We start from the raw sequence: 11056 nt of genomic DNA, 5'->3' as shown, positions 1-11056 counted from the left end.
GAGAAAACAAATTCAATTATGAGGATTTGATTTCTAGAGAGATTCCTCAACGTTATGTTTTCCTGTAATAACAGAATGAGCATCTTGTTCTCATCAAGATATTGCATACGTGTCAATCGACATAACAGTCAGTTCAAATATGATACAAATTAATTTAAATTTTAAGTTAAAATAAAGAAAATACAGAGTAACGTATGAGACCTAGTTTATTGCTTCAAACTTAATATTTATGTGAATTATTATTTTAATTTATAATAAAATAAATTTAAATAAAAGCATAAAAATATGAAATTATTGTGGGATCTGCTAAAATTAAAATAAGAATCCAAATTGGAAAAAAAAAATAATGAATTCTCCCCCCTCATACTTACTTATGCACCCTCTTTCCCTTTTTCTTTTTAAAAAAAATATCAAAACCAAATGGCGTGTGCTTCGAGGAAGAGGAACCTGGCTTCTGTTCTTCAGAAACTCAACATGCTTGACGCCAGCAAAGCTCCCCAAAATACACACAGTGGAAAAAACCCTAAACATCGATCTAAGCAAGTTTACCCTCTTTCATGCCATCGCATCGGAATATCAAACGATAATAAAAGACAAAGCGCGCTTGGGGATTAACACACCTACTCTACAAATTCAATAAATTAAACCCTCATTTCCATCGTATAAACATATATGATATCAAACGAAGATAAATTAAGAAAATTAAGAGGCAAAAGCTTGGGGAATAAACCCTCATTTCCATCGTACAAACAATCAAACGAAAATACCTAAAATAAAGCTTAGGGATCATTAACACATGCAGCTCTACAAATAAACCCTCGTTTCCATTTTGATCAAACGAAAATAAAAGAGAGTTTCGTTGAAACGGTGAATGGAAATATGAAATGAGGGTTTCGGTGGATGAATTACTAGTTACTAGAGACTAACATGAACATTTACATTACCGGAAAGATAAGCAAAATTTATGCATCTAAGATATTGCACGTGTGATGTGACATGACGACATAAAAAAAAGAAAAAAAAAGAGCATACCCATTGAGCGGTGTTTCTGGGTGGAGGCTGATGCATTTTCACCGAAGCAGCGCTTGTCGAACGTGTTGACAAGAACACACAAGCTAGAACAATAATTAAGATTTCTTAAATTCGATCAAGACAAATTACTAAAGAGTAGTGTAGTTTCAAACCCGTGCACTTGATCTGGACTAGGTTATGGAATTTGATTAGTTAACGAACGAAGAATAACTTCACTAACACCATTGTGCGATGGGACACCATCTGTAACTAACTAGCAGAGCGAGTCGACGACAGTCTAGCAATGCAACTCGTGCACTGTGGTAAATATTAATTTTAGAAACTGAACCAACTAACCGAATTGGTTCAATTAATACATTAATTACTTGGTAAAATCACTTGTCTCCAATCTTAATTATTAATATTGGTAAGGTTAAAATATATTTTTTTTTCCTGGTAAATATATCAAAGTTTAGTTTTAATTCTTGTCAATTGTTTTGTCTGTTTTTCGTCACAGCAAACTTCTATTGTGTCTTTTTTTGGTTTGGAACTAAAATTGAATGATTACGTAGAAACTGAACACATGTAGTTTCATTTTTTCGTTCTTTTTCTCCATCTTCTTCTCCCACACCTCCAACACCACCTCTGGCACCCAGATCCAACCTCTACGGCGCACACACCACTGGCCAGATCTGCTATCGCCTCCATGTCGCCAAAAATCGCTTCAAGATTTATTGAACACTTTAACCCCGTGTTCTGGTGGAGAAGGGTTTGATTCGTTCATTTTTTTTATTTAGCTGATTGGGTTTTTGAATCTAATTCTTGTATTTTATTTATTTATTTATTTTATGCAAGGGTCACAAATTGTATTCTTGTATTTTTTTTTCTTCAATTTGTGGTGGATTTCAACCACATAAATCATATTTAAATTTTAAAATGAAAAAATATCATATAAATTTGAACATAATCGAATCTATTTCCAAATAAAAAAATGATACATTATAAAATTTTATAAGGATAATTTTTTTTTCAAAATTAAAATTGAACTTTAATATATTTACAGAAGAAAAAAACATATTTTAACCTATTTTTAAATTACTGTTTCAAAAAAGGATATTCTTAAATTACTTTTTATCTTTTTTTTCTTCTTCTAAAGTTACTCATTTTTACTTTAAATACTTACTAATTTATTTATATTACTAATACAAGGAGCTTCAATTTCCATCTTTATGTTCTTTTTTAATTTTAAAAACTTTTTATGTAACAAAATGATAACATATATAACAAATGTTACATTATTGAAAAACGTTATCAACACATTTTTTTAACAATTTATTGGATCTCACTTCTCTCATTTAAAACTGATTTCTGATTTTGTTGTTAGATAATAATAGAGCATATATTAGATAAAAAAAAGTGTATTACTAGTACTCATCGTTTTATTTTTTAACAGGATCTAGCATTCCACTTACGTTATTTAACATAATACAGTCTTAAAATTTAAGCTTATTAACTTTTATTTAATTGTTTTAAAAAACTTTTATTTAACATTTCAAATGCCATTTATAATATTCAATTGAACTCAAAAAACTCAAGGCTTGTGGAGCATGAGAAGGTGTACAACATTCTATTTGAGAAGAAAAAGAGGTTTCCGATCTTTAAAGATAGGTTCAACAATATCGACAAAGTTAATGCTTAGAACCTAAGAACGATGTGTTAGATTTTTGTTGATATAAAAGTTTCTTTAAGTTGTGTCATATCGCGGTGGCAAATTCACATTATAAATTTATATTGAAGGGGTGCATTTTAAAAAATTACATATTAATATGTTGAGCGAGTAAATTTTGCCCCTTCCCCTAATTTTTTGTATTTAATCACTTACTACTAATTTTTATCTCTTTCATAATATTAATTCATTATTAATTTTTATTTTTAAATAAATTATTCCCCTAACTTAGGATTCTAAATTCGTCAGAGTGCCTCTGCACCTCCCACCTCCTGCTCGTCGTTAGTGGCTCCCTCTCCCTCTGGCGGCTGCCCAAAACCTTAACAAAGGTCTCAAACTCCATCTTAAACCCAACACTCTTCAATAAGGCATGTGAAGTAATCTTTTGGGGGTGGAATTCTTTTCCATTTTAAGATTTTTTAATAATTTATTAAAAATTACTTAATGAACTAATTAATTAAATAATTATTCGTTGTTAAATATTAATTCTGTGAGTGTTGGGGGGGGGAAGTAAAGCAACACATGACAACCTATTTTTTTTTTTTTGTTGAATGGAAGGGGGCAAGCCCCAGAACAAAACTAAAAGTTTCGCGGAAAAGCAAAACGACAAAGGAAGTAAAATCAGGGACAGAGTCCAAAACTGTCATATGTCTATCTAAAGGAGTGAACAAAATTAGTTAAATAATCAGCAACCAGATTACCTTCTCTCAAGGTATGAGACCAAGAAAAATAACCACCCTGTTTAACAAAATCACGAATCATAACAACCAAACACAAGACAACCTTAATAATGTGTATTAAATTTACTTATTCTTAATTTGTTAATTACAATTGTTACCAGCTTGAAACAATGATATATTGTTTTCATAGCTATTATTATTAGCTCTTAGTGAAAATATTTATTATTTATATAGAGATTTTCTTAAAAACATTTTGCATAAGCTATTGGTTATATAGAGATACATAGATATTAATATTTACACACATCAACGTTAATTAACATACATAATCAAACGTGTTACGTTTATTTTTAATGTTACACGGTACACACACACACACCTTATCTATCAAAAGTCAAAACACTCTTATCTTCTTTTGGGCAGAGAGGCTTCACGCTTGAGTAGCCATGGCCTCCTTAAGCTGCCAGGTTCATTCCACCAACTTGTTGAATTCTAAGAATGCCAATAGCAGGAGGAAACGTTTAATTTCTTGCTCAGCACAGCCTACACAAAACAATATTAAGGTATAAGCTGAAATGAAATGCAATACTCTTTAATTCAATGCACAAAATCAAAGTACAAAGTGCTTGCATTGCAACGTACCCTTTGTGGAACAGGTAGTGATTAATGGAGCAACCAAGGAAATAGGAAAGGCAGCAGTAGTGGCAGTGACTAAGGCCAGAGGAATGGAGGTAGCAGGAGCGGTGGATACTTGTCATATCGGGGAAGACATTGGAAAGGTTTTTTTTTGCCTTTGGTGTCATTATCCAAACCAACTTAATTCTTATGTTGTCCTTAATCTATTTTTAGATTGTTTTTAATTCTTTCAGATATGTGGCATGGAAGAGCTCCTTGAAATACCCATCATAAATGACCTTACTATGATTTTGGGCTCCATATCTCAGGTAACAAACTTGGTATTTTTTTCTCTTCTTAATCTGTTTTCTTGAATAACGTTTTGAATGGCAATTTGCAGTCCAAGGCAGCAGGAGTTGTAGTCGATTTCACTGACCCTTCCTCTGTATATGACAACGTGAAACAGGTTTGATTTCTGGCTAGCTAGAAATTCAATTAGAAGGAATGTGGCCTTAGCATATATAAATTATTTATGTTTAGAAAAGTGTGTATCTTTTGTCCATATATTTAGAAATAGATTATTATTTTTAAAGAGATGTTTCTTAGCAAAAGAAAACAACTTTGACTGTAAGCTAGTATAGTTGGACACTAGATTAAAGACTAGCCTCTGAAGTTATAAATGTGACATTAGACTTTGTATTTTGACATGTGCGAAGTGTTTGTTAATCATCAATTCATTCTTCATTAGGCAACAGCATTTGGCATGAAAAGCATAGTTTACGTGCCCCGAATCAAATTAGACACGGTAGCTGCATTATCTGCATTCTGCGAGAAGGCCAGCATGGTGAGCACTGGGTGAGACAAATAAGAACAATACAATGTTTACTTGACAATATTTCTGTTCTCCTTTCTATTTTATTGTCTGTTTAGTTATTTTCACACTTCATAGTCCATATTTGAATAGAAAATATTGTAATTTTAATTAGTCTAAATTCTAAACTTGCTACTAAGCCATTTTTTTTTCTTTTTGTGGCATATGATTTAACTTTGATGTCAGGGCGTCTTGGTTGCACCAACCCTTTCCATAGGATCAATATTATTGCAACAAGCTGCGATTTCAGCTTCTTTCCATTACAGCAACGTCGAAATTGTGGAATCTAGGGCCAATGCAAATGTAAGATTTTTTTTTTATGTTTATAGTTTTGTCAATGTTTTTGCATCTTCATTTCTATATGTGGGGGAAAAACAACGAGAATGGTTGTTTTATAAAATTTGTTGAAAATAAGGCATTTGAAGACTGTTTTATATGTTTTTCTTTTAACAATTCTCCCTTGTAAATTTCGCCATATATAATGTGACTACTTCTCTTTCTTTTCACGTTTTTCAATAATGGGTATATGAAATATCATAGATTTCGATTCGTCCTTGTCTATGTATAGATCCACTGCAATTCTGCAAATGTGAATGGTGTGAGACTGATATCCCACCTTCGTGTCAAAATACATTTCACTTCTGTTTAAGATCTATCATATAATATTTAAGGATGCTTGCTCCATGAACCAAATGAATAATAAAAAGGAAATATATGCTTGGTAAAAAGAAAAGTACTATAATGCACCAAGATATATTATATCTGAATGGATTCCCACCTCTCATTTTATCTGCCTTCCCTTTTATCACATAATTAACAGTTAAAAGGGATATTAAGATAACATGGTGAAAATCTAAAAGATGTGAAGTCAATATACTGAATTGGCCTTGGTGAACAGGATCTTCCATCAGCAGATGCAAACCAAATTGCCAACAATCTCTCCAACTTGGGTCAAATCTATAACAGAGAAGACCCTTCAACAGATGTCTTGGTAAGGATGAAAACCCTTTAATAAGCTTATAGTACCAATTCGTACAAAAGCAAATACAATTGTGTTTTAGTTTTATATGCTTAGTGAGTTACATATCTAAATTTTTCCTTTGATTTCTAACACAAGGCAAGGGGTCAAGTCCTAGGAGATGGAATTCGTGTACACAGCATGGTCCTTCCAGGACTTCCTTCTAGTACAACAGTTCACTTCTCTGGTCCAGGAGAGGTATGTCCTCTATGAATTCAACTAATTTGGTTCCATCTTTTTGCTGGGTAAACATTATTTTTTTTATTTTTTTGATCATCAAATCAATTGCTGCAGGTGTACTCTATCAAGCATGATATCACAGATGTGAAGTGTCTCATGCCAGGCTTGCTATTAGCCATTAGAAAAGTAGTGCGCCTCAAGGTAGCCACTCACTCATATCAAGTATTCAAGTCTCAGCTATTAGTTTCTTTATATCATTCTGCTTCAATTTTTTTGACTGCCACTTTATCATCCTTGCAGAATTTGGTATATGGCTTGGAGAAGTTCATATGAAAATAGTCCCCCTCTTCAATCTTCTTGTCAAAAACTTTAACTTGGTTGAACTCAAGGGACCTTGCACACCAGTTTGTTGGCAAACATCATGTAGAATGTTTGAAAAGAAGTAACAAAAGAAAAACACATCGTCCCCAAATTGCTTTTTAGCGGCCCAATTATTCAATCATGTTTAGCACCTGAACTGTGATTTGATGATTTTATTTTTTTTAGAATAAATTATTTTGTATATCCAATTAGAATTCAGATCTCATGATGTCTAGACAGTGTACCCAATTTAGTTTTCAAGACATACAACTCTCAAAGTATGTAGTTTAAGGCACAATCTCTTGTTAATTAAAGTTCACAGCTCATCTGACCAAATTACAAATCATACTAAACATCACTCTTAAAAAAATATTAACAAAAGCTAATCTTATTATGGCAATTTATGATTAAATAACGGTCGAAAAAATGTTTATACTATTGATGCATTATAACTAAATTCTTAGAAGTTATATTATAACAAAAACAATAAACTCTCTATAACTGCCCGAGTTAGCATTATTATTTTACATTCGTCATTACTACACGTAATTTGCAAAAGAATACTCAAACCCACCTAAAACCGAGGGCTACTTGAGTACTTTCTACTAATACCGAAATTCTGTTAAAAAAAATAAAACAATGCCTCTTTTTCTTTTTTTATTTTACACAATTGTATAATTATTAAACTGTGTAAACTATAACAATTAGCTAACTTTGTTTGAGTCTTTCTTTGAACTCCGTTGGGCAAATGATGGCACTATCTACGCAGAGGCCACCTTTAGTGTGAGTGCAATCTATTTGGGCCAACGAAAACTTGATATTTATTGGCTCATTGGGCTTTTCGACCACGAAATCTCCAACGTGGTAGTAGACCCACTCCCCAGGCCCACACAAGTAACACTCTGAGAGTGAAAGCTGGCCGTCGGATGTGGAGAGTTGGAATCGGATGGGCTTGATATCCCAGCCATGCACTTGATCAACGTTGCACACGCGCCGGCCCAATCTCTTTGAGGCCTTGCCCAATTGGAGTCTGAAAATTAAGCTGTAACTCCCCACAGGGAATTCAAACTCTAGCTCCCCCACCACTTCAACCCACCACATTTGTTGAAGATATGCAACACTCTGGAACCTGCAGGTACAAAATAATTACCATATTGTAATAAAAAAAAAAAAACATATTTCATTAACCCTTTCCCATTTTCATAATTTCAATTTAATTTCCATGATAATGATGACACAGTAACAAAGGTTTGTATGTGCTATTCTGTCAATAACTTTAATTTCTAATTAGGCATAGTAAGAATTTGTGCATAAATTTGTATAATATATGGAAGTATCTTTTTTTCCTTTATGTATTCTTATATATTTCAATTTTTCTAAAGATCGAAACAAGTATTCCTATGTTCATCACAAAGAATCAAATCAAATTAATTTGTAAAAGGCATGAAATTATGAGTTGGAATCCCTATTTAACGGTTAAAAAGATCACATATTAGATTGCGGATGTTTATAAAGGTATTTTTTATGGGGTCACAACCTAAGCACATAAAAAGGTGATATTTTTTTATCACGGAAAGTTATACCTTTCAACAAACAAATTGAATATATTCCAACAAAAGTAATACAGTAATAACTTTATAAGAATAGCATAATATAATGAGGCGAGGTTCTTATGCCAAGAAAAATGCGCATGATGATAAAAGCACGCATATATCCCTAGTTTTGTAGTATCAATTTGTGAAGGAAAGCAACTACAGGCAATAAATAAATAAATGTCCAAAGAAGCTTTTGTTGCAAGCAATGCAGCCAATGACATAGAATATGACCTTGCTTCTCTGCTTTAGGCATAATAGATATTATTTAACATCACTTGCCCTTAAACAGAAGTCCTTTTCAGCAATACTGGGTTACATTTTTCTTAACGCAGATTGCTTGTACTCTTGTTTCTTTACTTCAATAAGATATTAACGGTTGAGCACGAAAGAATTGTCTGCCAGAATATGGCAATGGCATTGCCCATAAGCTTTTAAAATCAACGCCCACTCTTCAAAAAATTTCAATCTTAAAGGAGGACTTAAAAATAAGGTGAAAGCTTCCGTCGACGAAATTTTTGGAAGATATTATTTGGACAACTAATAATGGAAGTTTTTTTAGTAAAGGTAATTTAATGAGCAGCATGGGTTCCTCAGAAGTTGTTCAACTCGACAAGTATTCTGGTTTCTTATAAATTTTTTATTTTTTTTGGTTAAATGTCTCGAACACGTTTTATATTAAATAATAACTATTTTGAGATAACTTTTCATCAATAATGTAATGATATTTTAATGCATTCAACGTGTTTGGATTTAAATTTTGTGAAATATACGTAGGTCAAATTACACTTTCCCTTTGTTAAATATTAAACAAGTAGATTTTTTTTTCAGGGATTCTTTTAAAAATAACTTGACACTATTATTGATTATATAAAATCACTATATTTTATACATATTGCTCTTCTCATTTCTTGTTGTATCACAAATTGTTTTTTTTTAAAAAAAAATAAAATTCCAAGCGTTTCAATTAGGATTTTCCCTTAAAGTGATATATTGTTCCACAATGTATTCGTTTTTATTAATAAAAAAGTTTCACCTAAAAAAAATTCTTCGTTTTTTATTTGTTCAAAAACGACCTTTACTACTGATGACATAATGTTTTAATTTTCCTCGGCGGTAAAAATAAAGTCTTATTTATAATGAGTGTTCTGGTGTTACTTGTGTTAAAGAGAATTTTTTTATGTATATAAGAACACTAAAGTTAAACTTAGAACATAAACTATTCGAGCCCCATTAAGGCGTTAACTCATCTATGATAGGATTTAATATGCCTCCCCATAATTATTTTAACAAGATAGATATCAAGGAAATTTTATATTTTTAATATAATATTATAAATACTTTATTGTTAGATATTCTGTATTTTCTTTAATCAAAATCTTCAAGAACTTTTTTTAACCTCCTCTATAAATCATGGTCCCGTCAAGAAAAATAAGACACAATATATTTAAACAACATTTCTACGTTAAATTAAACAAGAAAAATATGAAAATAAATACTTTTCAACGAGCTAATAATTTTCTGTAAACACAAGCAAGTCTAGGGAAAGTCAGACAAATTGAAATGGTTCCGGAAGTCAGGACATACGATTTGACCAGAAACATTTCAAAACCTCAATTTTCAATATGTTTCATCATAAAAACAAGATCAAACAGAAGAGAGAGAGTTTCAAATGCCAAGTCAATAGAAACATCGAATTAAAATACCTATTCATCCCTAACCTGGATTCTTCAGTTGGAATATAATTCCAGTATCTTCTATCATCTATTCCTGTAATCTTCAAGGACTTGGATGACATGAACAAACAAACTTGCCCACTACATTTGTCCAACCAAACTTCCTATAACAATCACAAGAATGCAACAAATAAAAAAAAATCATTAAGAATTAAATTAATAACGGATTCAATCCACAGCATAAGATTAATCAATTAACTTACTTTGGTGCCACCGTCAAAACGATTGGGTAGGCAAAGTTTTGCATAAATCTCTTTCTTAGTCATAGTAGCAATATTTTCTTCACCAAGAACTTTATTAGCAAGAAACTTGTAGCTCGGTGGCAACTTCGATTCCCATACAAAATCAGCTGAGGAAGCTCGATGAAAGGCCCTATTCACTCTTGCTAATTTGCAAATATCGGGTGGATCAAGATTCATGAACAAGGAGGAGATGCAACTCTCTGGGATGTCACCAAGACCGGGTCTTGAATCTCTTGATGATGAAGAAATAGACCCTCCTCCTTCTTTTTCAACTTTATTACATGAAGAAACACCAGCCCCCATGACACAAGAGAAATAGATTAATATATATATATAAACTAAGTTTGAAGAAATGGAATAAAGAAAGTTTTGTGATGAAGTGTGTTGTTTAATTGGTTCATAGGTAAAGAAGGAGGAGATAAAGTAGGTGGGAGATAGAAGGAGAAAGTGCTTCTTCCATATATTGAAGGTGTGGTGTGGAATAAGGAGGAAACGGCAGTGGCAAAGGCACCATTTGGTGGTTTTTGGTTTTAAAAGCCAAATGGTGTGCGCGTGTGTGTGCGTGAGCTAGGGGAAAAAAAGGATAAAGTGGAATTCCTTTATGTCCCTTAAATCTTCAACGTTCCAACTAAGAAAGGAATTTCTAATTCAGGGGACGTGGACAGAGTGTGCATGGACATTGTTGGGGACAACTTTATTGTTTTTTTTTATCATCAATGTGGGGATTACGCGCCCATACATTTACTTCCACGTTGAATCTTGATTTTTTAACCATTTTTTTATTTTTTTAATCTTATGTTTTACTACTGTTTATCGAAATATCGCATCATAGCCCTCATCATTTCCCCTTATTCACATGGATACAATTACAAATGAAGTATAATTTTTTTAAAAAAAAAATGGCAAATACTCGTGCTTTCATATGCTGATAATATGCATATAATAATTGTCTAATAATCTGATTTATTTTTCTTATATTTCAGTTTTTGAATTTAATTTTCTGTATCCTATCATTCATCACATTT

At 32.1% G+C, this 11056-nt stretch overlaps 2 protein-coding genes across 3 annotated transcripts; one reads left to right on the top strand and one right to left on the bottom strand.

Annotated features, from left to right (window-relative positions):
• Positions 1–3791: 3791 nt before the first annotated feature.
• LOC100795988 (dihydrodipicolinate reductase-like protein CRR1, chloroplastic) lies at positions 3792–6759 on the top strand. The gene is made up of 10 exons (XM_003536432.5): positions 3792–3980; positions 4074–4196; positions 4287–4361; positions 4433–4498; positions 4781–4876; positions 5090–5206; positions 5802–5894; positions 6021–6119; positions 6216–6302; positions 6402–6759. Exons 1-10 carry the CDS (start codon positions 3864–3866, stop codon positions 6432–6434), a joined length of 906 nt encoding a protein of 301 aa, XP_003536480.1. The 5' UTR covers positions 3792–3863; the 3' UTR covers positions 6435–6759.
• A 198-nt stretch (positions 6760–6957) lies between these two features.
• Positions 6958–10671, bottom strand: LOC100795463 (F-box protein PP2-A13). 2 transcript variants are annotated; one of them, XM_003536431.5, is made up of 3 exons: positions 9993–10671; positions 9775–9893; positions 6958–7590 (listed from the first exon to the last, which is right to left on the bottom strand). In XM_003536431.5, the coding sequence occupies exons 1-3, from the start codon at positions 10332–10334 to the stop codon at positions 7170–7172; spliced, it is 882 nt and encodes a 293-aa protein (XP_003536479.1). In that variant the 5' UTR covers positions 10335–10671; the 3' UTR covers positions 6958–7169. The 2 variants fall into 2 exon arrangements, with proteins under 2 accessions (XP_003536479.1, XP_006589562.1); XM_006589499.4 differs by having other exon boundaries at positions 9760–9893; positions 9993–10659.
• Between the last annotated feature and the right edge of the window lie 385 nt (positions 10672–11056).

This window comes from Glycine max, chromosome 10 (assembly GCF_000004515.6).
Source record: "Glycine max cultivar Williams 82 chromosome 10, Glycine_max_v4.0, whole genome shotgun sequence".
NCBI classification, from domain to species: Eukaryota; Viridiplantae; Streptophyta; class Magnoliopsida; order Fabales; family Fabaceae; genus Glycine; species Glycine max.
This window is presented reverse-complemented; position numbering and strand designations above follow the sequence as displayed.

Excerpts from the sequence above, each read along its gene's own strand:
- LOC100795463 (XM_006589499.4), bottom strand. The coding sequence starts at position 10,334 with ATGGGGGCTGGTGTTTCTTCATGTAATAAAGTTGAAAAAGAAGGAGGA. Across the intron at positions 9,894-9,992 it reads GTTTTGACGGTGGCACCAAA|GAAGTTTGGTTGGACAAATG; the intron begins GTAAGTTAATTG and ends TGATTGTTATAG. Across the intron at positions 7,591-9,759 it reads TCCAGGTTAGGGATGAATAG|GTTCCAGAGTGTTGCATATC; the intron begins GTATTTTAATTC and ends TTGTACCTGCAG.
- LOC100795988 (XM_003536432.5), top strand. The coding sequence starts at position 3,864 with ATGGCCTCCTTAAGCTGCCAGGTTCATTCCACCAACTTGTTGAATTCT. Across the intron at positions 3,981-4,073 it reads CTACACAAAACAATATTAAG|GTAGTGATTAATGGAGCAAC; the intron begins GTATAAGCTGAA and ends TTTGTGGAACAG. Across the intron at positions 4,197-4,286 it reads TCGGGGAAGACATTGGAAAG|ATATGTGGCATGGAAGAGCT; the intron begins GTTTTTTTTTGC and ends TAATTCTTTCAG.